The following is a 26,421-nucleotide window of genomic DNA, read 5'->3' as shown; positions in this document are numbered from 1 at the left end:
TAAGGCAAGTGTCAGGCTACAAACACACTACAGATCAACATGTTACAGGACTTTAAATTTTGCAAATGTGGAATGGGTTAGACAGTTTACAGGTGGTGGACTTGGGTGAAAAGGGTGTGTCAGAAGTCCCCTCCTAAAAAGCGCTGCTCTCATATTTGTTTTAATTTATCCAACACTTTTTGACCTCATGACTCATGAAATGACTGAGAGAATTGTTAACTGCAGAAGCAATACCACCGACGCTAATTCAGCTAATTTACAGATTTTCTGTAAATTTGAAGAAGATTCCAAAGTAAGTATAGCTTGATTTCTGAGGCTCATCTGTATCAAAGCTCAGCTATAATTGGTGGGATGGGTTGAAGTGTTTCTACCCCAAATTCCTATGTTGAAGTCCTAGCCCCCAGCACCTCAGAATCTGACCTCATTTGGAGAGAAGGTCTTTATGGAGATAATGAAGGTAAATGGGATCATTCAGGTGGGTCCTGTTCCATTCTGATTGGCATCTTCATCAGTTCAGTTCAGTCGCTCAACCGTGTCTGACTCACTGCGACCCCATGAACAGCAGCACACCAGGCCTCCCTGTCCATCACCAACACCCAGAGTCCACCCAAACCCATGTTCATTGAGTTGGTGATGCCATCCAACCATCTCATCCTCTGTTGTCCCCTTCTCCTCCTGCCCTCAATCTTTTCCAGCATCAGGGTCTTTTCCAATGGGTCAGCTCATCGCATCAGATGGCCAAAGTATTGGAGTTTCAGCTTCAGCATCAGTCCTTCCAATGAACACCCAGGACTGATCTCCTTTAGGATGGACTTGTTGGATCTCCTTGCAGTCCAAGGGACTCTCAAGAGTCTTCTCCAACACCACAGTTCAAAAGCATCAATTCTTCAGCACTCAGCTTTCTTTATAGTCCAACTCTCACAACCATACATGACCACTGGAGAACCATAGCCTTGACTAGACAGACCTTTGTTGACAAACTGATGTCTCTGCTTTTTAATATGTTGTCTAGGTTTGTCATAACTTTTCTTCCAAGGAGTAAGCGTCTTTTAATTTCATGGCTGCAATCACCATCTGCGGTGATTTTGGAGCCCCCAAAAATAAAGTCAGCCACTGTTTCGCCATCTATTTGACATGAAGCCATGGGACCCGATGCCATGATCTTAGTTTTCTGAATGTTGAGCTTTAAGTCAACTTTTTCACTCTCCTCTTTCACTTTCATCAAGAGGCTCTTTAGTTCTTCACCTTCTGCCATTAGGGTGGTGTCATCTGCATATCTGAGGTTATTGATATTTCTCCCGGCAATCTTCATTCCAGCTTGTGCCTCCTCCAGCCCAGCGTTTCTCATGATGTACTCTGCATATAAGTTAAATAAGCACAGTGACAGTATACAGCCCTGACGTAAACCTTTTCCTAATTGGAACCAGTCTGTTGTTCCATGTCCAGTTCTAACTGTTGCTTCCTGACCTGCATACAGGTTTCTCAAGAGGCAGGTCAGGTGGTCTGGTATTCCCATCTCTTTCAGAATTTTCCACAGTTTATTGTGATCCATGCAGTCAAAGGCTTCAGCATAGTCAATAAAGCAGGCATCTTCATATAAAAGGGGCAATTTGGACAGAGAGACATGCATAATGGCAGGTGATATGAAAACACAAGGAGAAGACAGTCATCTATAGGTCAAGGAGAGAATCCTGGAACAGATGCCATGCTCCGAGGACTCCCAACGTGCCCACATTCTCATTTTGGACTTTCAGCCTGCAGAACTGTGAAAATGAATTTCTGTTGCTGAAGCCACCCAGTCTGGTTGGCTTACTCTATCACAGCAGCCTTAGCCAACTATCTCAAGTGGTGAGGCCTAGCATGAGATGCTGGACTGTGGCAGTAGCAGACTGACCAATGGCCAGGGTAAGCAGACTCAGGATTGCCAAGGTACAGGGCTTCCTAGGAGGCAGAGTTTAGAATGCAGCAGGCCTGAAAAATCCAGCTACACCTCTGTACATGAGTGAGTTTTCTAAGGCCACGATGTGCTGGCCATGTTCTGCTCTTTTCTGTGACAACATTAACAACAGTCTTTATGACCCAGTAATGAGTATGATACACTAATTCAATTAGATACAGAATACTCAGCAACTGCAGTATTGTAACAAACATTTACAGAGCAATCGCTTGCTCTCAGACTCAAATTCTATTCCTCCTGAGAGACCCAGCAACAATCTGCAGGGAACGTCCATAAGTCTTTTGAAATTACAAAAGTATCAAGTATACATGGTTGTTTTTCTTATACTTTCTTATACTCCTCCCCAAGTAAGATTTAGAATTCCCATAAATCTGAAAAAAGATGCACAACCACCTCCCCTGAATATTCAACACTGATTTTAAACACAAGAAACAAAACTGCCCCCCAAATCAAAGGCAAAATTATGGTAATAATATGTTTTCAGCATTTGTTCAGGGAGAGGTCTACGCTAGGATCCTGACAGAGGACATGTGGATACATAACACGTACATCAAAGCAATGTAGGACTGAGGAATAGTTTTGTACCAACAATGAAACTGCTTAATAAAATCATCAATTTAAAGGTATCATAAGATGACTCATGCCCAGCAAGAATTAGGTCCCCTCCCATCTCTTCTGGTGCCAGCTCTCAATTATTTCAAGTCACTTTCACAAGAGCCAACATGTCGTATGAAGGAATACTGCTGTGCCTGTCCACCAGGTTGGAGACCTTCCTCCAAATAGGAAAACTACAGTAGTCTGGGGGCATCACACGTTCACTTCCAAACTTAGATGCTAACAGATAGCTACATTCTAGATTGAAAGTCCCTCCTGAGCTTCAACTATGAGACAAGGCTCCAATCAGGCAGCAGAGATAGAACCATGCTGGCTTGAAAAAACACATACATGTCATCCTGATTATGCAAAGAACAATTTCTACAGCTTTGTGGTAAAAAGCCTTTTAATATTTAAAATTATTACTAAGTCACTGGGCTATCAGGGATTTCCAGAAGTTGTCCAATTTTCTGCTTCTCAATAGGACAAAGAGACTTATTTTAATTTGGAGATAAACCAAGTGACATCTTCAAGTCAGGGTCACCCTTCTGACTGTGCAGGTTGGGTCCTGTACAGGGTTCCCTGCCCCAGTGAGTGGAGGCTGAAACCCAGCCTGTTCCAGCCCAGGTGCTACATCTGCCCGGAGGGCAGCCGTTTTCTAACTGCACAGAAGCTCTCTAAAACCAGTGCCACATTCACCTTCTGCATGGGTACCCTTGGGTATAAGCCTAGAATCACTGCAGTGAACAGCGGTGGTTTTAAACATATTTAGTTCAGGAAGTGACCTACCAGTGTGCCTGGAATTTAGAGAATAAAAAGCAGTGGCAGGTAGCAGTAGTGGTAAAGAAGCTGCCTGCCAATGCAGGAGACTCGGGTTCCATCCCTGGGTTGGGAAGATCGCCTGGAGGAGGGCATGGCAGCCCACTCTAGTGTTCCTGTCCAGAGACTCCCCTGGACAGAGGAGCCTGGTGGGTTATGGTCCACAGAGTTACGAAGAGTCAGACATGGCTGAAGCAATCTAGCATGCACACACGCAAAATGAGGAGGTGCTGGCCTGGGCCACGATCGGCAAGTCGTGTGGGCCATTTTGAGAATTTAGAGATTACCCTACATCCAGAGGGATGATTCTAAATGGTCTTAAGCATGGGGATGACCTGATACGATTTGAGTTTCTAAAACAAATCTCCCTTGCTCCACAGGGAGCCAGAGAGGGTGTGGGAAGGTCCAGGGGAGAACTGGTGGATGGATCAAGTGATGACAGAGAAGTGGACAAACTATACCAGGAGACTGAATTGACGGGACTTTGGGAATGATTAGATGGAGGCTGAAAGTATGAAAGAGAAGGAATGCCGTCCTGGATGATGTACAAAAAGCTGGGCAGATGATGGATGTCATATACAAAAAACACTGTAGGAGGAGTAAGTTTGAGAGGTTATGGTCATAGGTTCAGTTTGAGAGATTTCCATAAAGCAGTGGGTGAATATTCTAGTAAATGCTAGTCTTCAAGTATGATACTTACATGTGTTTAAAATAAAATCTGACAAATACAGTTTCAACCATGGTTTTGGAAGTATTCTGGGCTGAATATAAGGTTATAGTTCTCAAATTCTTCTCTATGACCACATTCCTAACCCCACCCCAGGGTATTTTCAGTTTGACCACTTGCTCTGAGGGTAAAGAACTCTCTGAAGAAAAAGGGGGAAAGACAGCCTACTTGTAGGCATTCTAGGCACAACATGCTGACAGCCATCCCCTTCTCTGTCTTGCCTCCATAACTTGTTCCAGTCCTCATCTGTGGACTACTGATAAATCAAGACACCAAATTCATGAAGAACAGCGAGTCTCAGGGTATGGTTCCCAGCCCAGGCAGCATCAGCAAAACTTGGGAACAGAAATGAAAATTCTCAGGCCCCAGCCCTGACCCACGAAATCAGAAACACTGAAGGTGGACCTGAACAATCTACTTTCACCAGTCCTCCCGGTGATTCTAATGCACATTCAAGTTTAAGAACCAGTGACAAAAACCCATCAGATTTCCTACAACTGTTTGCTTCCTAAATTTCATAATTCTATTTCGTGCTACAATTTCCTCGGTCCTCCAAAATTATAGTCCACATCTAAGTAAGACTCCTTCCCCAGGGGAGGCCATCTCCCTTTTGGGTCCCACACTGTCTCCCTCAAGGTGTCCAGACACCCAGTTTTGCCTCCACTAACCTGAACCTACATCTTTGAGTCCACTGTGGGTGGCGCTGCCCTCCTGCTCTGAGCTCTCTCCCTTCATTCCAGCTGGACCACTCAGAATGTTGCTTTGTATTACACACTACGTTAGCACCTTCCTACTGGGATACTGCCTTTTATTTGAATTCAGCATAGTGTCTGATATAAACAGAAAACCTAATCAAATTTAAACGGTTGTTACGGATCAGTGTTTCTCAAGGTGGGGTCTATTGGCAAGTGTATGTTGGTTGAGAGGTCAGGGTCTCAGCCCCATTTCTAGTCTATTAAACTAGCAACTTCTACACACTGGGGTCTGCTCCTTCAGCGCACACATATTCCCCTGCTGTAGATGAGATTCAACTTGTTAACTACAGGCTTAGAACTGCTTCTTCAGTACAACACTTAATGAATCCCTGAACTAAAATGAAACGAAATGACAAGAGCTTATCTTGTTCCTAACCTGTGGTCCACACCGTAAATGTATTCTTCAAACTGTAAAGTTTTAAAACAACGATAATCACTCTTTATCCTCAACAAATACTGTGGAATAATTTCTGACCAGGGTCTCGTCCCAGCCTACACTCATGGAACGGATTTTTCAGTCCTAATGAATTTTATTTCTCAATTGTTGGTCCAGATACCAGGGCTTTAAGACCACTTAGAAAAGATCTTTTTCATCTATTTCTCTTAGAAGTATTCATTTGTAAATTGTTAACGTAAGCTTCAACAGAATGTAAACATGGAATTTTAAGTGTAAAAAGAAAATACCAAAATAGCTGTCAAAAGGCAAATGACATTATTTATAACTAGTGACACATCTTCCCCCAGCCAAAAATATTTCCTGGCTTTAGTTATGAGAGTTAAACTTAGTCCCCACAACCAACTGCCCCACCACTCCCTGACATCAAGTGGGTACATGAGCTTCACCCTTGATCTCCCCAACACCCCCAAAATGCCTGCAGACCGACAAATCCAAGGTCAAAACAGTTGCTACAGAGCATGTTATACAACAGAAGCAGAAGGAAAAGACATGCGATTTTTAATAGAATTGTAAGAGAAGTAGCTATGAAACAGAAAATGACAAGCTCTTTCCTAGAATTAGCATTGGGTTTTTCTTAAGAAAGACCAATTTGTGTTCATCTTTATTTTGTCAAACACATGCAAATCCTTTGCTTTTAAACTGTACTAATTCAATTTTCACGATCCCTTTCTAAACTGAGGTACGAAGTGGAAAACAGACACACACATCTGAAATCTAAAAAAATTAATAGCCTTGGGGGTTCTGATGTATGTTAACTTTTATTTTTAAACAATTGCCAAATTCCATTTCTGAGATGTATTTTAAAAGAAGTTTTATAGTTGTTCATGGATGGAACCTATTTTGGCTCATTCTGGCTAGCAGGAAAATGTTTCTTTTTTTAATTGATACACAATTTAAATAAAGTAAAAGTAATCCTTTTTAGGTACACAACTCAATGGGTTATTTTAAATGTTCATAATCATTTTTTTTTAATTTTTATTTTTTATGGAAATATAGTTGACTTACAATGTTTCAGATATACAGCAAAGTGACTGTTACACATACATATGTTTTCTTTTTCAGATTTCCATTATAGGTTATTACAAGATATTGAATATAGTTTCCTGTGCTAAACAGTAGGTCTTTTATTGTTTATTTATTTTATATATAGTAGTGTGTATCTGTTAATCCCTAACTCTTAATTTATCCCTCCCCCACCCTCTTTCCCCTTTGGTAATCATAAATTGGTTTTCTATGTCTATGAGTCTATTTCTGTTTTATAAATAAGCTCCTTTGTATCTTTAAGATTCCACATATAAGTGACAACATATGATTACTTGCCTTCCTCTGACTTACTTCACTTCACATGATAATCTTTAGGTCTACTTTGTTGCTGCAAATGGAATTTTCATTCTCTGTTATGGCTGAATAATATTCCGTTGCATATACACCACGTCTTCTTCAGCCATTCATCTGTCCATGGACATTAGCTTGTTCCCATGCCTTGGCTCCTGTCCATAGTGCTACTATGAACACTGGGGTGCATGAATCTTTTTGCAGTTCAATGAGTTTTGGTAAATGCATGCAGTTATGTAACTACCACCAAAACAGTATTGAGCTGTGCTGCCTGGTACAGTTGCCACAGGCAGCTAGTGAGCCCTTGAAACATAGCTGGCCCAAAATCAGAGATGTAAAATATAAGACTTCAAAGACTTGGTTTTTAAACATGCAAATGCATGTATCTTATTAATATATGGTGAAATATAATATTTTTCATATACTGGGTTAAATATAGTACAGTTTAATTCTACCTTTCCCCCTTTTTTTAATGTACTTATAAGAAAAAAAAGTTAAAAGTAACTGGCTAGCATTTGTGGCTCAAATCACACTTTTATTGGACAATGCTGATACATTAATAGATTATTTCTGTTCCCCAAAGAACGCCCTCGGTCTCCTCACACCACATACCATTTCCCCTTTCCGGGCTCCTAATAATGACTGATTTCCATCCCTAAAGTTTTGCTTTTAAAAACAATGGGTTGGTCAAAAAGTTTATTCGTGTTTTCCCTTAATACCTAATGGGAAAACCAGAATGAACCTTTTGGCCAACGCCAAATTTCCTTTTTGTGTTTCTCCATAATTATTTCATGCTGTTTTTAGAGCTTTAAAAAAAAAACCAAACTACTTTTAACATTAACATTTAACATTAAACTTTTAACATTAAAAGATTTTAAAAAGTCTTACCTGATAATTTCTTATAATTTTCATTAACCAATAAATATCCTTTTCATTAACCAGTTCCAAAGCCAGTAGGCCACCACAAATGCATTCTGAGTAATAAACCATCTTCCAGAAGGAGATGTGCACAAGTGGTTCATAACTGAATGGAGACTATTGTGCAGACACACAACAGCATCCATTCACAGATGCTGCAGGAGGTGAAGAACCTCCCATAGCATAATTGTATTCAGCCTCAGGGAAGTGGAGAGAAAGCCTTATCTGTGCTAAGAAAAGACTGGACAAAAATGTAAGGCACTGAACGGGTAAATCATTTAAAGGTGGGAGGAGGAACAGAGACAGGAAGTGGGGGCTACAGGGAGTATCTACTGGTGGGAACTCTGCAGTGGCTGATGATAATGGCCAAAGAGATGCAGAGAGACATCCAGTCCACAACCCACCCCAGACTCCACTGTTCCCATTCTGCTTTTCTTCTGATTCCCTTCAAATTAAACTGAAAGTTAATTAGTATTTATAGCAGGCTTTCACATTTCCTGCTCCTATTCACATTCACGATTCATTCCTTCTTCAGACTCTGTACACCATCTTTCTGATTTTCCAAATATAAGAACAAGACTGTAGATGAGCCCCTATCCATGTTTTCTCCCACTGAGTTACTTAGCCTGCCAGTCTATCTGTCTCTGAACTCTTCGGGTCCTTCTGGATAATCAACCTTAGGCACATCTCCTTAGACTTCTACCCCTAGCTCCCACCTCCACTCCTTTCCTTTGCAATCTTCTAGAGAATGTGAACAAAGGTCTTTGCATGTTGAACATTTTACTGCTAGTCCTTTAAGGAAAGGCAGTAAAATGCTAACTAGGTTCTTTGAGCTGGGGTTTCTTTTTTCCTCTGAGATAACTGAAAGCACCTGTGGGGAATTCCCTGGTGGTCCAGTGGTTAGGACTCTGCTTTCACTGCCTTGTTGTTGATGTTTAGTTGCTAAGCCGTGTCCGACTCTTTGTGACCCTAAGGACTGTAGCCCGCCAGGCTCCTCTGCCCATGGAGTTCTCCAGGCAAGTGTACTGGACTGGGTTGCCATTTCCTTCAATGGCAATCGAGCCCAGGTCTTCTGCTTTGCTGGCAGATTCTTTACCGATGGACCAGGTTTAATCCCTGGTTGGAGAACTAAGATCCCACAAGTTGTGTGGTGCGGTCAAAAAAATAAATAAGAGCACCTGCAAAGATTACATCTTCCCACCTTTCCCCCATAGATTTCTGTGGAAATTTCCACCAAAGGGACTCTACCCGTTCAGAGTGGATGACACTCATTTTACCAGTGCTTAGCCCCAGAAGATCCTTCTGTGTATTTCCACCCCAACTGGAGAATGCACTAGAAATGGAAGTCTTCAGGGTGGCTCCCATGTTAGTGACACCCTGGGAAAGGAGGGTTACCCATGACCACAGAATCCCAGAGGGGTTCACAGATCTGCCACCATGCTGGCAGATGCAGACACTACCCAGAATGACAGGCAGGGACCGGCCTTGTTCTCCTGGAGGCTCCAGTTCATTTGGGGGGGACAGTCAGAAAACCAAGTATGGCTATTAAATGCACACATGATTTTAATATACAATTAGAATGGGCAATGGGTTTATTTTTGAAATTTTAAAATAAAACCAAAACATTTTGCCCATAGGGGCAATGCCAGTGAAAGAGGAAGATGTTTCAGGTTCCTCAATTATGGAATGAAAACAACCATCTGCCATGCATCCCATATATAAAATCTCTAATCATTATAAAAACTCAGCAAGGAAGATATTATTGTCTATAGTTTATGGATGAAACAAAGCCAGGTTAAAAATGACTTAGATGCTGCTAGAAGTGGCCTGAAACTTGGTAGGCTCTCAACTGGAAATGTATACAGTTGTTTATTTTCAAAATATTGAAAAATAGAGGACATATTTTAACAGAGGTAGGAAAGGACTATAGGTTCTCTGTATTTGGTGTTACACAAGGCACTATCAGTCTTGGCCTGAAGTAGGTATAAACCTTGACATTAAGGAATAAAACAAGAAAAGTTATACATTTATTGTTAGCAACTGTACAAGTTCTCACTCAAGAAATAAAAAAGCTGATGCTATCATGTAACAGCCTGGCCACAGGACGTTGGCGAATTCAATCAAGCCACAAATGGGGCTAATAACTGCAATGCCTGCCTACTGGAAAGGGATGCTGTAAAGACTGAATGAGACAGTCTATACACAAACTGTTCATACTGTCTGCAATGTTTCAAAATACTTCAACGTGAACAAATTAGCAAAGCTGATGATTATTTTTAACCTGTACGCTAGGGCAGTTGGCATTTGAAGAACTAATCAAAAGCTCATATAGCTGACTATAAAGTCAACTATAGTTCTCTCTGATGAAAACTACAGGGTTTTTATTTAGCATAATGGCTGTCGCACATGATTTTTCATCAATCAAATGATCTTCATGATGGACTCTAAGTACTGTTCAGACATTCCCACTCTTGCATAAACTGAATGTAAGACTCTATGCAAACCAGCTGTCTAAACCTTTCAAAACAGTGCCCTGGGTGGGCTTCCCTGGTGGTTCACTGGTAAAGAATCTGCCTGCCAATGCAGGAGACACCGGTTCAACCCCTGGTCTGGGAAGATCCCATATGTCTCGGAGCAATTAAGCCCATGTATCACAGAAACTGAGTCTCTGCTCTAGAGTCCAGGAACCCCAACTACTGAGCACCCTTGCCACAACTACTAAAGGTCAAGTGCCCTAGAGTCCGTGCTCCAAAACAAACAAGCCACCCCAGTGAGAAGCCCACACACTGCAACTAGAGAAAAGCCCACACAGCAATTAAGACCCAACACAGCCTAAATACATAAATTGTTTTTTTTAAAGCAAAACAGTGTCCTCATCTCAAGATTCCCACTAGTTCTGTTTCTAGACACTTTGAAGGAAATTTTGCCACTCAATCCTAACAAGAAAGTTAACTAAATCCCAATCGATTAGCTAGAGTATTGTTCCATCTGGCTCTAACAAAACTTTCTTTCACAGTGTTATCCAAATGAACAACAGGACAGACCACAAGATCTTTCAGAGTAGCTCTGTCCTAAAGAACTTTCTATGATGTCAGAATTTTTTTTTTTTTTTTTTTTTTGCCCAGCACAATAAGGTAGCCCACAAGCTACTAAGATTCATTTCAGTTCAGCCGCTCAGTCATGTCCAGCTCTTTGCGACCCCATGGACTGCAACACACCAGGCTTCCCTGTCCCTCACCAACTCCTGGAGATTGCTCAAACTCATGTCCATCGAGTCGGCGATGCTATCCAATCACTCCATCCTCTGCTGTCCCCTTCTCCTCCTGCCCTCAATCTTTCCCAGCAACAGGGTCTTTTCCAATGAGTCAGTTATTTGCATCAGGTAGCCAAAGTATTGGAGTTTCAGTTTCAGCATCAGCCCTTCCAATGAATCTTCAGGATTGATTTCCTTTAGGATTGACTGATGTGATCTCCTGGTCCAAAGGACTCTCAAGAGTCTTCTCCAACATCACAACTCAAAAGCATCAATTCTTCAGCGCTCACCTTTCCTCTTGGTCCAACTCTCACATCCATACATTACTGGAAAAACCATAGCTTTGACTAGACGGACCTTTGTTGGCAAAGTATTGTCTCTACTTTTCAATATGCTGTCTAGGTTGGTCATAGTTTTCTTCCAAAGGAGCTAGTGTCTTTTAATTTCATGGTTGCAGTGACCATCTGCAGTGATTTTGGAGCCCAAGAAAATAAAGTCTGTCACTGTTTCCATTGTTTCCCCATCTGTTTACTAGGAAGTGCTGGGATGGGATGCCATGATCTTCATTTTTTGAATGTTGAATTTTAAGCCAGCTTTTTCATTCTCCTCTTTCACTTTCATCAAGAGGGTCTTTAGTTCCTCTTCACTTTCTGCCATAAGGGTAGTATCATCTGCATATCTGGGGTTACTTATATTTCTCCTGGCAATCCTGATTCCAGCTTGTGCTTCATTCAGCCCAGCATTTCACATGATGTACTCTGCATATAAGTTAAATAAGCAACGTGACAATATACAGCCTTGACGTACTGCTTTCCCAATTTTGAACCAGTCTGTTGATCCATGTTGGTTCTAACTGTTGCTTCTTGACCTGCATACAGATTTCTCAGGTGGCAGGTAAGGTGGTCTGGTATTCCCAGCTCTAAGAATTTTCCAGTTTGTTTTGATCCACACAGTCAAAGGCTTTAGTATAGTCAATGAAGCAGAAGTAGATGTTTTTTTTCTGGAATCTCTTGCTTTTTCTATGATCCAACAGCATGTTGGCAATTTGATCTCTGGTTCCTCTGTGTTTTCTAAATCCAGCCTGAATATCTGAAAGTTGTTGGTTCACATACTGTTGAAGCCTCACTTGGAGAATTTTGAGCATTACTTTGCTAGCATGTGAGTTTGCTATAAGGTAGCAATAAGGAGACCTACAGTTCTCATCTACTGCTATTGTTGTTACAGGTAGTCACTGAGCACTTGAAATGTGATGAGAATGACTGAAGAAGCATTTTTATCATTTTAATGGTTGCATGTGGCTACCCTGTTGCACAGCACAATTCTGGGGCTTACAAAACAAGACTGTATGATGTTTTTGTGCCTGCCATTAAACACTTGTATCTGTGGCAGAAATTCAATCTATGAGTTGCTTTCATGGCAACACTGGTTGGTGAAGTTCTGGGAGAGGAGACCTATAATTCTCACCACTGTTACTGTCTAAATATTGACTAACAATATTTAATATTTATGATGTATAAACAGATTCCTTGAAGTTGGTACCCAGTAGCAGCAGCCTGGCTCTAGGGGGCCTCTGGACTTCAGAGGCAGACCTGGGTAATATAAACTGCAAAAGCTAAGACTGGGGTGAAAATACACAACTCAGAGGACTGTCACGAAAACTAAATGACCACACCTGTGAAAGCACCGCTGAACTTTGCTAACACCAAAATGCTATTTTCACCACCATTCTTCTTTAATTAAGTACATGAGCTTTGATAAAGCTTTATCTGTTTGGGAATGGACATACAAATAAAACATAGGAAATTATACCCATCCTCTCCCTAATCCCTTAAGTAATTTCAGCTAAGAATTCGATCTGGAAAAAGGATATCCTTGTCACAATAGTTCTTATAAGCAAAATAAACCATGGAGACTTCCTCTTTTCTAAAGAGTATGATCTGTAGTCCATTTAAGTTATATTTATGTAGTCCAAGTAAATCTATATTTATGTTGGCTTTTGTCTCCAAAGGTAAAACAATATATTAATATGTAAAACCACATTATAGCAGCACAAGATAAATAAAACAAATTCAGGACAGTGATCCTGGGAGATGTGGGGAAAGATGAGGATCAGGGAAGGAATACAAAGGGACTTAAGTTTCATCTCCAACATTTCGTTTCTTTTCACAAAAACAATGGGTTAAATATGCCAAAATGTTGACTTGACCAAATTTAGTTGTAAGTGTTATAGGTATTAAATCACTGACTATAGTTTTATCTATTATTTTTCAAAAATTTATTTTGACCTAATTTTAGATGTACAGAGAAGTTGCAAATACAGTATCCATGTATCTTCACCATACTTCCCTTAATGTTAACATCTTATGCAACCATAATACAATAATCAGATGAGAAATTTAACTTCAGGACAACACCATTAACTAAAATTAAAAACACACTGAAGTCTCCCCAGGTTTCCCACTCACGTCCTTTTCCCATTCTGATAATTCCATCTAGTTATTTCTCTCTAGTCTTCTGCAGTTTCTCAGTCTTTCCCTGCCTTTTATGGCCTTGACACTCATTATTTTGTTGAGTGTCTCAAAAATGGGGTGTGTCTGATATTGTCTCATTATTAGGCTGTGATTACACATTATGGGCAAGACTACCACAAAAATGACGCTGTGTCCTTAGTGTACTATATCACGGGTTTGTGATATCTTTTTATACTGTCAAAATATTTCATAATTTCAAAAGATGAAAAATCAGTAGCTATATTAGTCTCAGTTCTCCAGAGAAACAGAACCAATAGTACACATATGAATGTGTATATATATCAACACACACACACACACATACACACACACACATGAATGACAGAAGAGGCTTATCATAAGGAATTGGCTCATGCAAGTTAGGGAAGTTGAAAAGTCCCAAGGTGTGCCCTTTGCAAGCTGGCAACCCAGAAGAGACAATAGTGCAGTTCCAGTCCAAGTCCAGTGGCCTAAGAATCAGGAGAACTGATGATGTAAGTTCCAGTCTGAGTCCAAAGGTAGGAGAAAACCAATGTCCTAGCTCAAAGACAGTCAGGGAGAGAGAGAAAATTCTTCCTTCCTCAGTCTTCTGTTCTATTCAGGTTTCAAAGGATTGGAGGCCAACCCACACTAGGCAGGGGCCATCTGCCTTACTGAGTCTACTGATCCCAAAGTTAATCTCATCTGGAAGCACCCTCACAGACACACCCAGGATAATGCTGAACCAAGTATCTGGGTACCCTGTGGCCAAGTCAAGCCAATACATAAAATTAACCATAATAGTAGCTTAATTTCTAAGTCAGAAACTTTCCACTTTATATATTTAGGCTCTAAATCCCATCAAGTCAAATGGATTTGAGGAAGCATTCCAATTTTTAAACTTCTCATTATTATTGGCTTCAGTTCTAAAACACTGTAAATTCACCTTATACTATCATTTTTAAAACCTCAAGAGCTTTATTATAGATGATTCTGCTTCAAGAGAAAAGGTAATGAGCCAGCTATACTATTTAGATAATATACCTGTGATCCAAGGAAAGGTAGGTCACCAAGTCAAAATAAGGCCCTAGGAAAGAAATGAACACAAGTGGTATTGTTAATGAGGACCTTGAATCCTCTGATTTGTTATCAGAAGTAAAAGCTAAGTCACCTTTTAGAATTGATTACACTCCTCAGCATGGCATCCTAAAGATGTGTTGTTACTTCAAAGATGCCTTAGGAAAAAATATCAGAATAAATTATGTAATATATGGGGGTGCCCTGGTAGCTCAGACAGTAAAGAATTTGCCTGCAGTGCAGGAGACCCAAGTTTGATTCCTGGGTCAGGAAGATCCCCTCGAGAAGGGAATGGCTACCCACTCAAGTACTCTTGCCTAGAGAATATATAACAAGCAATTAACACTGATTATCCTTTTTCTGGGGTAGGTGAGCAGGCAAGTTTCAGGGACTTTGAGCTGTATATGAAATATATATGTACACATATGCATTTAAAATGAAATATATATGTATACATATATATACAAACACACATATACATATTGAGAGAGAGAAAGAGTATACTGAGAAAAGGCAGTATGTACAAATATGTAAGATTTCAAGTTTTCTCTGATGCTTCCCCTGTGTGAAGCTCTTTTCTCTTCAAGATGATTCTATACTTTAGTAGTTTAGGCTGAGAAATAATTTTTTCCCACTTAAATTTTTATGTTTAGTTCAAAGCATTCCATTTGCATGGGTAACGGTATAGCACACAGCTTCTCCCAGACCTTCACTCTAGCCGCATGGAAAGAAAGCTACTCATGAATCCTTTTCTAGGCTCCCAGTGCCCTGGGAGGCAGTCATAGAGTTTTTATGAAAAGCCAGAGCAGAGGAATCCAGATCTCATCATGCCAAAGAGGAAGCTGAATATTTATTTTAAATCTCATTTAAGTCTGCTCCAAATGTGGATGTCATTGCTTGGGGCCAGTCCTGTGGACTACATACTTAGAATACACAGTTCCACTCAAAGGAGTTTCTTCCAAGGCACCAGAACACAGGTTTAATTTTGGCCTAAGTCCTAGGAGTTTTTCAGGAAGGAGGCAGGTGGTCAGCCTCCCGAGAGACAGGAGTGTGTAGAGGGTAAGAGCATGAGCTCTGGAGCCAGACTGCTTATGTCTGAGCCCAGGTTCTAGGGTTTATGGTTTGGAGATGTGGGAAGGGTACATAACTGCTCAGGCCTTGGTTCCTTTGTCTGTGGGTGGTTGGAGGTTTAGTTGCTAAGTCATGTCTGACTCTTGAGATCCCATGAACTGTAGACCACAGGCTCCTCAGTCCATGGGATTTCCCTGGCAAGAACACTGGAGTGGGTTGCCATTACCTTCTCCAGGGTTCTTTGTCTATAAAACAGGGCAACTAACGATGCTTAACTGATTGGGGAGCTGTGAAGATTAAACAATAAGCACATACAAAGTGCTTAGAATAGGACCTGGCATGCAGTAAGTGGCCAATAAATGCTACAGAGGAGGCTGCTCCTGACCTGAGCTCCCCAGAATTAACCTGCCATGTGACCTCTGTAGAGTACAGATGGCATCTCCCCAATTCCAATTCTGCCTATTTCTCACACCAGGACATCATAACTCCTGAAACAGACTGACCGAAAACAATCTAATTTAACAAAACCTAGAAATTTAACCAGTGGGACTGACCAGGTGGCTCAGTGATAAACAATCTACCTAGCAATGAAGGAGACCTGAGTTCAATCCCTGGGTCGGAAAGATCCCCTGGAGGAGGGCATGGCTACCCACTCCAGCAATTTTGCCTGGAGAATCCCACGGACAAAGGAGCCCAGTGGGCTACAGTCTATGGGTCGCAGAGTCGGACAGGACTGAGCGACTAAGCAAGAGCGTGAGAAATTTAACCAGTACAACAGCAAAAGCATTGTACTGATACTGAGCAAATGTAGCAAACGTTAAGTATAATCTTGTTAAATGGAAATAAAGACAGAAAAATGTTTGAAAAAGATCTTTTAGCAACTAATAGATTCCAATGAGCTTGAGTTCTTTAAGTCAGATCAGTGTTTCTTGGCTTTTCTCCTTTTTGTGTGTGTGTGTGTGTGTGTGTGTTGAAACTTATGCTTCTTTTTGGATAAATATAAAAACTGTATGGTTTCTTTTAATGCTGTTTGTAACTTGAAATTTTTTTAAAAAGTGACCCAAAAAAGTTCTAAGCAATATTAATTTAGGAACATGCCTTTTCAACATGTAAATCAACTATACTTAAGTGAAAAAAAAATTTTTTTTTAAACATAACATGTACTTTTTCCAAGTACGTACGCACTCCATTCCTTGGAAACTCTGAGTGGAAGACCTACTCCCTTCCTGAGAGTCACTGATTGACCCAGAAACAGTACCCCACAGCCCCACAGTTTAGACCAGGCTGGCAGTTGCTGTAACTACATTTGTTAAGATGATTCTACTGTTGGAAAGTTTAATTTTTGTTTAGCCTCTGCAACCGACTGACTGCCTTCAATCCTATATGACCCACAGTTGTCCTCAGAATTTGCACATTTGGGAAGCAGACAATCAAAGACTTACTGCTTCCACCCATAAAGTGCCCCCAGAGACCTCACCAATCCCCTCATAATTCCATGATGCCATTGGGAAGGGGAGGGCAGACCAGGAAGTGGGAGGACCCAGTGAGGTCAGCAGGGGTATCAGCAGAGGAGGATGACAAGGAAAAGCAAAGCTCCAAGTCTAGAAGAAACCAAGGCCCCTCATGTTATTGAAGAGACTGTCAAAGGAGATAATATGGAGAACAAGGACAACAAGGACAGAGATCCAGGTAACAGAACTGGTGTAAAATAATACAGACAACCTCAGGAATAAGGCCGATGCCCAGCTGGGAAGCTCAAAGAAGAATATAGAGGTCCTCAACAATGCATTCCTCCATACCTGTCCACATCCATCCTCACTTTTTTTCTTCTAACACCGGGAAATAACGAGGTATTATTACAATCAAGCTCCCTGCCCATGCCACGTATCCCACCCTTACTCTCCGAAAGCAGCAGCAACCTTTTAAGTTTTGAAGCTGTCCCCCAGTACTGACTGGGCCCCTCTTCTGGATGTGGGCGGGGGGTGCAGACACTAAGCTGCCTCTGCCTCCTCCCTCACCTTCTCACTCAGACACGGATGAAGTAGAGTCCAGGCCCACTGGTACCACCTCGTCTCCTCCCATCCATTTCTCAACCCAGGGCAAACCTGCTGATTCTATTCTCGTGGAAGCCAACCAGTAACACTCATGCTGCCAAGTGCACTGGAAGTTTTGTTGTGTTTGCTTGTTTTCATCATGTTGAGCATTCAATATACTTTGAGTTAACCAGAAGAACACCTAATAAATGAAACCACTACCCGAGTATGTGCTCATAGGATAAAAACCAAGTTCCCTAACAGGGGTGGAAGGCTTTCCATGATCTCAGTGACCCTGTTTACCACTTCATGATTGATCTCCACCCCACACCTGGCTGTTTCTCACCTGGGAGTCCTTGCTCACGTGTCCCGTCTGCTTGTAAGGTCCTCTCCTCCAATCACTCCCTCCTTTTCAGCTAACTTCCACACCCCACTAAATACTGAGACCAGAGGGAAGAAGACCTCCTCTAGGAGGCTTCTCCTGATGCCCTCTCCTAAATCTCCACCCTGGCTGCACAAGGTACCTCCTTCCGTTCTCCCATGACATTATTTTTAGGTTCTGTTGCTGCAGTTACCATTCAGTCCTATAAAAGGCTGCTTATGTCCATTTCACCAAATAGGTTCTAAATTCCCTCAAGACAGGAACCATCCTGGACACCGACATGACAAGAGGAAAGGAACTGTCATGGCGTTTGTCCCTCTGCCATCGAGAGGGAGTCTTGTCAGCTGAGTTGATGAGGGGATGGGATATTTTGGGAGCAAGGCACTGGGTCCTGTAGCTTTCAATCCCTTTCTTCTCTCTTCCTACACTTCTGACTATAACTTGGGTCCTTGTGTTACCATGGTAACCAACAGTCCCAGAACACAGACTTCTGGCAGTTGGACTTTTAGCTACTAAGACTCAGGACCTGAAGGATTTCTCATGTCCCCAGTTTATGGCTCAGGAGTTGGCAGCACCCCTTTCACGTGGGCAGCCACCAGGGCAGAACATTACAGAGACTACAACAGGTGCATGCACGTCTGCATGTGTATTCCTACCCACTCCCCCGGTTTCTATGGGACATCATAGAAAAAGTACTATCAGATAGTGGAAGGATGTGCATCTAAGTTGCTTCTGGGAAGCAACTTGGTATCAACTATTAGGAGCCTTTAACACATTTGTGGTCTTTGATGGATTAAACCCACCTATAAAAACATAAAGGGAGACACAAAGACTTATTAACAAGGGGTTTTACTGCAGGTGTATCTATTAAAGACAATAACTACCTAAGTCATTAATAAGAAAGTGGTTTACAGTGACAGAAGAGCCATATACACGTTTAACATAGGTTGTGCCATCAGTTCAGCCAGTTCAGTTGCCCAGTCGTGTCTGACTCTTGGCGACCCCATGGACTGCAGCATGCCAGGCCTCCCTGTCCATTACCAACTCCCAGAGCTTGCTCAAACTCATGTCTATCGAGTCTGGGATGCCATCCAATCATCTCATCCTCTGTCGTCCCCTTCTCCTACTGCCTTCAGTTTTTCCCAGCATCAGAGTCTTTTCCAATGAGTCAGTTCTTTGCATCAGGTGGCCAAAGTATTGGAGCTTCAGCTTCAGCATCAGTCCTTCCAATGAATATTCAGGACTGATTTCCTTTAGGATAGACTGGTTTGATCTCCTTGCAGTCCAATCTGCCTGCAGTGCGGGAGACCTTGGTTCAACCCCTGGGTTGGGAAGATTCCCTGGAAAGGGGAAAGGCTACCCACTCCAGTATTCTGGCCTGGAAAATTCCATGGACTGTATAGTCCTCGGGGTCGCAAAGAATCGAACAGGACTGAGCAACTTTCACTTTCACTTTCAGGTTGTGCCATAAAATATAATAATCTCAGTTTCAACTAATGTGACTTTCATATCTAACATATACACATGACTGTACATATATATATATATGTACACATATATATATTATTGTATACACATTAATACATATAAATAAAAAGAAAAGATTATAATGAAATCCACCAAAATGTTTTCACGATGATTATCATTATCTCTGGACAGGGGAATCACAAGCATATTTATTTTCATCTTCATACTTTTTTATATTTTTCAAATTTTACACCATGATCATTTTTCTTTTATGACAAGTTTTTTCAACTGTAGTAATAGATGATATGAGGCATCCAGTGAAGATGCTTAGTGGAGAGGGTTGTATAGAGCAGGTTTTTAAAGGGAGAGGGCTGCCTCCTTTGTTCTTCATTGGAGATTGTAAAACAGATGAACTTCTCTCAGAGTGGGATAGTTCCAAATAGAAAAAAGAATGGATAATGTTACTGGGTAAGTACCATATTACCCTCCTCTTCTCCCCAGTCCCACTTAGATTTTCTCTTTTGAAGATCCCTGGGAGGAGGGAGACCTGAGATTTGAGCCTTCGAACTCCATGGTGCACTCATTCTCCAGCTCTGAATCAAACCTGAGTCTCTCTGTGGGCTACTTCCCCTGTGAGGACATCTCCTCCTGTGAGAACACCCTCTCCTGTGAAGATTCATCTGCTGAAGGTCCTTCAGTCCACTTTGTCCCTCCTATCCAAGGGTCGTGGCGGACTGAAAACACAGGGAGGCTCCTAGCAAGACGAGACCAGACACAGGACGGCCCAGAACAGTTCTGCAAACTCAGCATCACCCTGGCCTGGGATGTTGACGTGGGCTCTAACAATTCAGACTCGACTGCTAACTGTGACCTAAGTGGAGACAACAGAGACAAGCACCCCAAAGAGAAGACACAGATTACTCTCAGCAAACTGGACGGTCTTGTGCAAAAGCTTGAGAAATTTCTAGAGAACCAGAAAGATGACAAAGATGATGACTCTGTGTTCCCTGAATCTGCTCAGGAGGAAGACTCCCAGCCGCCTAGCAGCTCCCTTCCAGGTATGGCTCAGGTTAGTCATCAAGAACATGGTAGCTGTCAAGATTTGGCCAAATTCAACCCACTAGAACATGAAGATGTCATCCAGTTTCCACAGATTCATCCAAGGCGTCAGAACCAGGAGCTTGCTAAGGTGAGCAGAGAGGTGCCTCACAGGCAAGCACAGGACAGGCCTGGTGGAGGGTCCAGGTGGGAATGCATGGAGCATTACTCCCCACTATAGAAGGGACAGCATAGAGGTGAAGGCAAAATACCGAGGAGCCCTGAGAGAGAGAAGAGGGTAGGAATGTAAAGACAACAATTATGACGAAAATATGAGTGTGTGTGTATGTAAATATTAATGAGTACTGAAACTCAGCATATGCTGGGTTGTGTATTATCATTCAGTCATGTCTGACTCTTTGTGAGCCCCATGGACTGTAGCCTGCCAGGCTCCTCTGTCCATGGGATTTTTCAGGTAAGAATACTGGAGTAGTGGGTAGCCATTCCCTTCTCCAGGGGATCTTCCTGACCCAGGGATCAAACCCAGGTCTCCTGCATTGCAGGCAGATTCTTTACCATCTGAGCCACCAGGGAAGCCAGATAAAGGATCTGAGCTCCCTAAATGGACAAATACTGACCTCACTGTCGCCCAGGTTGCACAATATCTAACACTCGTCTTCTTGGCAGATAATAAGCGAGGCAACTGGCAGCCAAGGGACAGATATTGCAGAGATCTCCTCAGTCTCATCAGGTCTACCAGAGAAGGAGGACACTCACTCCAGCACAGAAGCCCTCTTGTGTCTGAATTTCGGGTGCGTCTTCCGCTGGCTAAGGCACCAAGTCCTCCCCTCACTTTTGGGAAGACAGGATCCCAAGAAGGCCACTGAGCGCCCCCGTGAACTGGCACAAAAAAAAAGATTCTCTCACAGAAGCAAGAGAATCCAACCTCAAGAATCCTTTGAATTAGGACACCCCATACCACCAGATTTTTAAACTTTTTGATAGTCCCTATTCTACAAGCCCCACAAGTTGTTTTTCCCAATAAACAAAATATATATTCTTTTAAAGAATTTACTTATTTATTTATTTATTTTTGGCTGCCCTGAGTCTTCATTGCTTTCCAAGGGCTTTGTATAGTTGTGGTGACTGGGGGCCTCTCACTGCGGTGGCTCCTCTTGTCTCAGAGCATGGCTCCAGGGCACACAGGCTTCAGGAACTGCTGCGTGCGGGCTCAGTAGTTGTGATTCTTGGACTCTAAGGGCACAGTCTCAATAGCTGTGGCACACAGGCTTAGCTGCCCAGCAGCATGTGGGATCTTCCCAGGCCAGGGATTGAACCAATGTCCCTTGTATTGCAAGGTGGATTCTCAACCACTAGGCTACCAGGGAAGCCCTCCAGCTGACTTATTATTTAAGAGATAAAGTCATGTAAACACATGACTATAAAGGGTTATGGCAAGTAAGAGTATGCACATGGTCCATACTGAATACAAAATAACCAATTCAACACAGGTAGGTTGATTTTAAAAGGTTGCATATATGAGGTTCTTTGAGTCACAAATACGGTTAGTCTAAAATGGAGGATTTTACAAATTGGCACAGAGTTAAAGTGTGCAATCCTGGCAGGTTATACATGACAGACACTGGCAAGGATGTTGTCCCAGGGAAGAGTACTATGGGAATGAAGAAATCAAAGAATAGTGCGTTTTTAGCAATCTACGCCCATGGTTACACCCTGAGTCTCTGCACAGCCGACTCCTCACTTTATCTACCTCTGAGAAAATTTCCCACTCAACTAGCTCACCTGAATGCCCTCCTTCACCTTCAGCTGCTCCCTGACTTTACCAAGACTTTGAGTTCATTACCCCATGAATTTCATTCACTTCCTTCCAGGAGCAGACTTTTCCCCTCCTTCCCAAGCCACGGCACATCCACCACATCCACGGGCACTGACAACGACCGCCCTTTTCTTTTCCCAGATCTTTTAATCTATACTCTCCAAATTCCCCACAACAGTCTTCCTTCTCTCACAAGAGCCAACACACAAACACAGAAATTACCTTCTCCACTTTCTGGAGAATTCCCGCAATGCCTTCTCAAGTCCCCCGTGGCCTGAGGCACTCATCCTTAAAGACACTGCTCCAGGGTTGCTAAGAGGCCAAAAGTGATTCTTCCAGTTGACATGGTCAACTTTACTTAAGCTGTCCCCCAGTCCCCACCTTCACACCATGGCTGGTATGTTTCAGCTCTCTGGATATGACTGTTTTACCTACAGACTCTGACCTCTTAAAGACAAGTACCACGTTTTGGTTTTTACTGCAAGATCTTAACAGAGTCGGCTATAGAGTGATCTATCTCTATATAATCATTTTAAGGTCTGAATATATTCTATTTCTCTTTTTTCTCCTACATAATTTTTTTTAAAAATGAAATACAATAGCTTAGACTTGCTATTCCTTAAGTCAAAAAAGTTACTGGTCAGCAGGTTTAAGAGTAGGAAAAGAGGGTTGGGGGAGATAGGAAGAAGAGAAAATGGCAATCTGCAGAAGGTCAGGGGAGGTGGTGACCTACAGACTGGAAAAACTAAGGCCAGAGGAATTTAACAACTATTATTAATTTGAAAATTTAATTCAACAAATATACATGGAGCCTTACTGTTGCTTTAGATGAGACACTAGAATACACTTAAAAGAAAGATGACAACTCCTACCCTCGTGGAACTTGTAACCAGTGTTATTGTCTGCTTAATTCTTTATTAAATAAGTCAACCTCTAAGAAAAAGTCACCCCAAGTGAACTACTATAAGATTGCCCACATTAATCAGAAGCCCTGTTCATTTGTAAGATTTCCAACATATTAGTGTTTATTTTTCAGTGTTGTATAAACCTGTTTGACAAGTATGAACCCACCTCTATGACTCAATGTACTTTACAAGCCTTTATAATAAATATTCTTTATAAAAAATTGTAATTTCAAATACTCTTTGAGATTGTTCTGCTACATCTTAGAAAGTGATTCAAAGTGTTTAAAAACAGGAAATATTTCAGTACATCCTCATTTATTATAGTGTCAAATATGCTACGAAGCTCTCAGTTGCATGCCAAACTAGGACCAGGTTCTCTGCTCTGTGTTGTATCCAAGGGACTGGGGCTGGAGGAGACTACCACAAGGCCAGAGAACTGAGAGCAAATTTGGCATGGTCATGGAGAGACTCTTATGGTCATGGAGAGACTTTTATGGTCATGGAGAGACTCCAGCTCTGCAGAAACCTCAAGACTCTAGGAGAATGGCTTCACTTGCCAGGCAATGTGCTAATCTAATTTCTTCAAGTGAACTGCTCAGTCTTGTGATAAAGTTCAGATGCTTGAATTAGCAAGCTTTTGCCTTATTCATATTCTAGACTCTGTAACAACACAGTAATACAATCCAGCATGCAGGGTGAGAAATTATCAAACAAATGTAAGGAGTATTCAGCTGTCTCCAAATATAGAATTAGGGTAAGTTAAAGTAAATTTCACAGACCACCTCATGCCACACCAATTTCTCACTCAGCAAGATCTCAACAAGAGAAAAAAGTATGTGATCATACCATACCAGCAGAATAGAGGCAAATCACTTTTCCAAACTTCAAGAACATAACATGAAAATGCTCAAAAGGAGCAAGGGGTCCAAGGTCTACCTGATCACAAAAATAATGTCCAAAATCCTCTTACAAAACAATGAAAAGAAAAACAAATTAAATTATAAATGAATTCATAGAGTTCTGGTAATGACCCCAGTATTCAAGAATAGTTTTGTCTAGGCAGGAGGGATAGTTAACGAGCTTCAAAAACAGGTCTTTTCATCATGAACTGCAAGCAAGAGAACTGATACTGCATTCAGGGTACTCGCTAATCTCAAGATGGATGGGCAGGTTTTCAATTGCAATGTCCAGAGTCAATCTTTTCCTGCCTCCTCTTACTACCTCAACAAAGAGAACAACACTTTGCTTTCAAAAGTGAAATGAGATCCTCATCAGATAACACCAAGTCACTGAGTGAGCTGGTCATGAGCAGGGTAGGTATAAAAGCTTTAGGATAATTCTTGAAAGAATTCCAAGCCTAGATCAAGGGATCTCCCCTCCTAAACTATTTCTGTTTACTATCTACCTTTCACAGGAATTTCATGGTTGAGATGCCCATTTGATTTCAACTAACATGCCTTTACAAGAGAAGGCTATGGCACCCCACTCCAGTACTCTTGCATAGAAAATCCCATGGATGGAGGAGCCTGGTGGGCTGCAGTCCACGGGGTCACTAAGAGTCGGACACGACTGAGCGACTTCACTTTCACTTTTCACTTTCATGCATTGGAGAAGGAAATGGCAACCCACTCCAGTGTTCTTGCCTAGAGAATCCCAGGGACGGGGACGGGGGAGCCTGGTGGGCTGCCGTCTATGGGGTCGCACAGAGTCGGACACCACTGAAGCAACTTAGCAGCAGCAGCAGCAGCAACATGCCTTTAAAGAACTATTTATAAAGAACATTTTCAGACAGGAGGGCAGACATGAAATATCTTTTCAGATGTGGCTGTTGAATGAAAATTCATCTCATTATTAACTGAATGCTCTCAGTCTAGAAGGAAATCAGAAAGGCAATTTGTTTTGTTGTTCTTCATCTGCACCAACAAAGATTTATTATTTTAAGGGCAAATCCCCCAAACTAAAAGACACACCTCTCTCCCTCTCTCTTTCCTAGAACTTTCTTCCTATACATCCACTCACAAAATAAAACACTTCTGACACTGAAAATAATAATACATGTTTGCATTGTTGTTTCTGAGTTTCACTTTTGTCGGCTCCTCAGCCGCCTGTCTTTGGGGTCTAGATTTTTTCCAAACAGGGATGGGGGTAAAAAGGAGAAATTTTCTTTAGTAAAGTAACTTTCAAAAATTCAGTTAGTACCATATTGCAACCACCAACCTGGTCATTGATTCGCATAACGATCCAAGATGAATGTGAAAAACACTGGATGAATGACTGAGGGTGGGAGAACAAGATATGCACATGGTCCTGAAGAATTACCCCACAGATAACTTATTAAGGGGATTAGGTACCTGTACAATGAGAGGTCCAGTGAACACCAACTTAATCCAGGGATTAAATCTAGCCTAACCACTATCACATACTTTCTGAAGAGAAGCGGTATATTCTTCCTAGCACTGTTGAATCTGAATCTGGTCATTAGGAAACCAACAGTCAGATCAACCCGGATTGAAAGACATACTTTGAGATAAATGTTTTAAGACTTTTCAAACATGTTACTGTCATGAAATACAAAACAAGAAAAAACAAAAAAGGGAGGGAGACAAGATAATTCAAAAAAGACAAAAAGAGATCTGACAGCCAGTTTCTATTTACCATCCTTATTGAATCCTCCAAATCTACAAAACTATGATAAAAGATACTTTTTAATCATTGGAGAAATCTGAATGGGGGCTATATATTAAACACTTTCAAGCAATTCAGGAAAAAAATATAAAATAGAGAACGTGAAAACAAAGATGGGAAAAAACATTAAAAAAAAAACCTCCAGTAAGTAGGGAATCCAGATCTCTGTTATTAAATTTCATATTTGCTGCGCCTGTGTGATGTGTTAGTTGCTCAGTCATGTCTGACTCTTTGCGACCCCATGGCTTATGGACCACCAGACTCCTCTCTCCATGGGATTCTCCAGACAAGAATACTGGAGTGGGTTTTCATTTCTTTCTCCAGAGGATCTTCCTGACCCAGGGATCGAACCCCAGGTCTCCTGTGTTACAGGCAGATTCTTTACCATCTGAGTTATCAGTGATAGTAACATCTTAAAGGTGTATATATTTAAATCATTATTATTTTTCACTCTAAACAAAACTTAGGTATTAGTCTGATTTCTCAAGTGATATAAACCGGGCAGTTCTTTAATGCAGATTCATTCATCTGGATACCTGCCTTTGAATTCACTACTGGCCACAAGGAATTCTCAGTCTCATGGGTTAAAAAATATTCATCCCCTAAGTCTCTCTAACTGTAA

At 41.6% G+C, this 26,421-nt stretch overlaps 2 protein-coding genes across 13 annotated transcripts in view; one reads left to right on the top strand and one right to left on the bottom strand.

Annotated features, from left to right (window-relative positions):
- Positions 1-26,421, bottom strand: part of PPFIBP1 (PPFIA binding protein 1) — a 196,904-nt gene that overhangs the window by 91,375 nt on the left and 79,108 nt on the right. Inside the window, exon 5 of one of the 12 annotated variants that reach the window (XM_061125183.1) lies at positions 14,349-14,391. The exons of the other annotated variants lie outside the window; for them this stretch is intronic. The gene's annotated coding sequence lies outside the window, so the exon portion shown is untranslated. The remainder of the gene's footprint in view (positions 1-14,348; positions 14,392-26,421) is intronic. 12 annotated transcript variants of the gene reach the window in all.
- On the top strand, positions 17,027-25,000 carry C22H12orf71 (chromosome 22 C12orf71 homolog). Its single transcript, XM_061123968.1, has 4 exons — positions 17,027-17,141; positions 18,341-18,493; positions 19,862-20,523; positions 21,060-25,000. The coding sequence occupies exons 1-4, from the start codon at positions 17,027-17,029 to the stop codon at positions 21,363-21,365; spliced, it is 1,236 nt and encodes a 411-aa protein (XP_060979951.1). The 3' UTR covers positions 21,366-25,000.

Source organism: Dama dama, chromosome 22, assembly GCF_033118175.1.
Source record: "Dama dama isolate Ldn47 chromosome 22, ASM3311817v1, whole genome shotgun sequence".
NCBI lineage: Eukaryota > Metazoa > Chordata > Mammalia > Artiodactyla > Cervidae > Dama > Dama dama.
The sequence above is the reverse complement of the archived record's forward strand: the minus strand, read 5'-3'. Positions and strand labels throughout refer to the sequence as shown.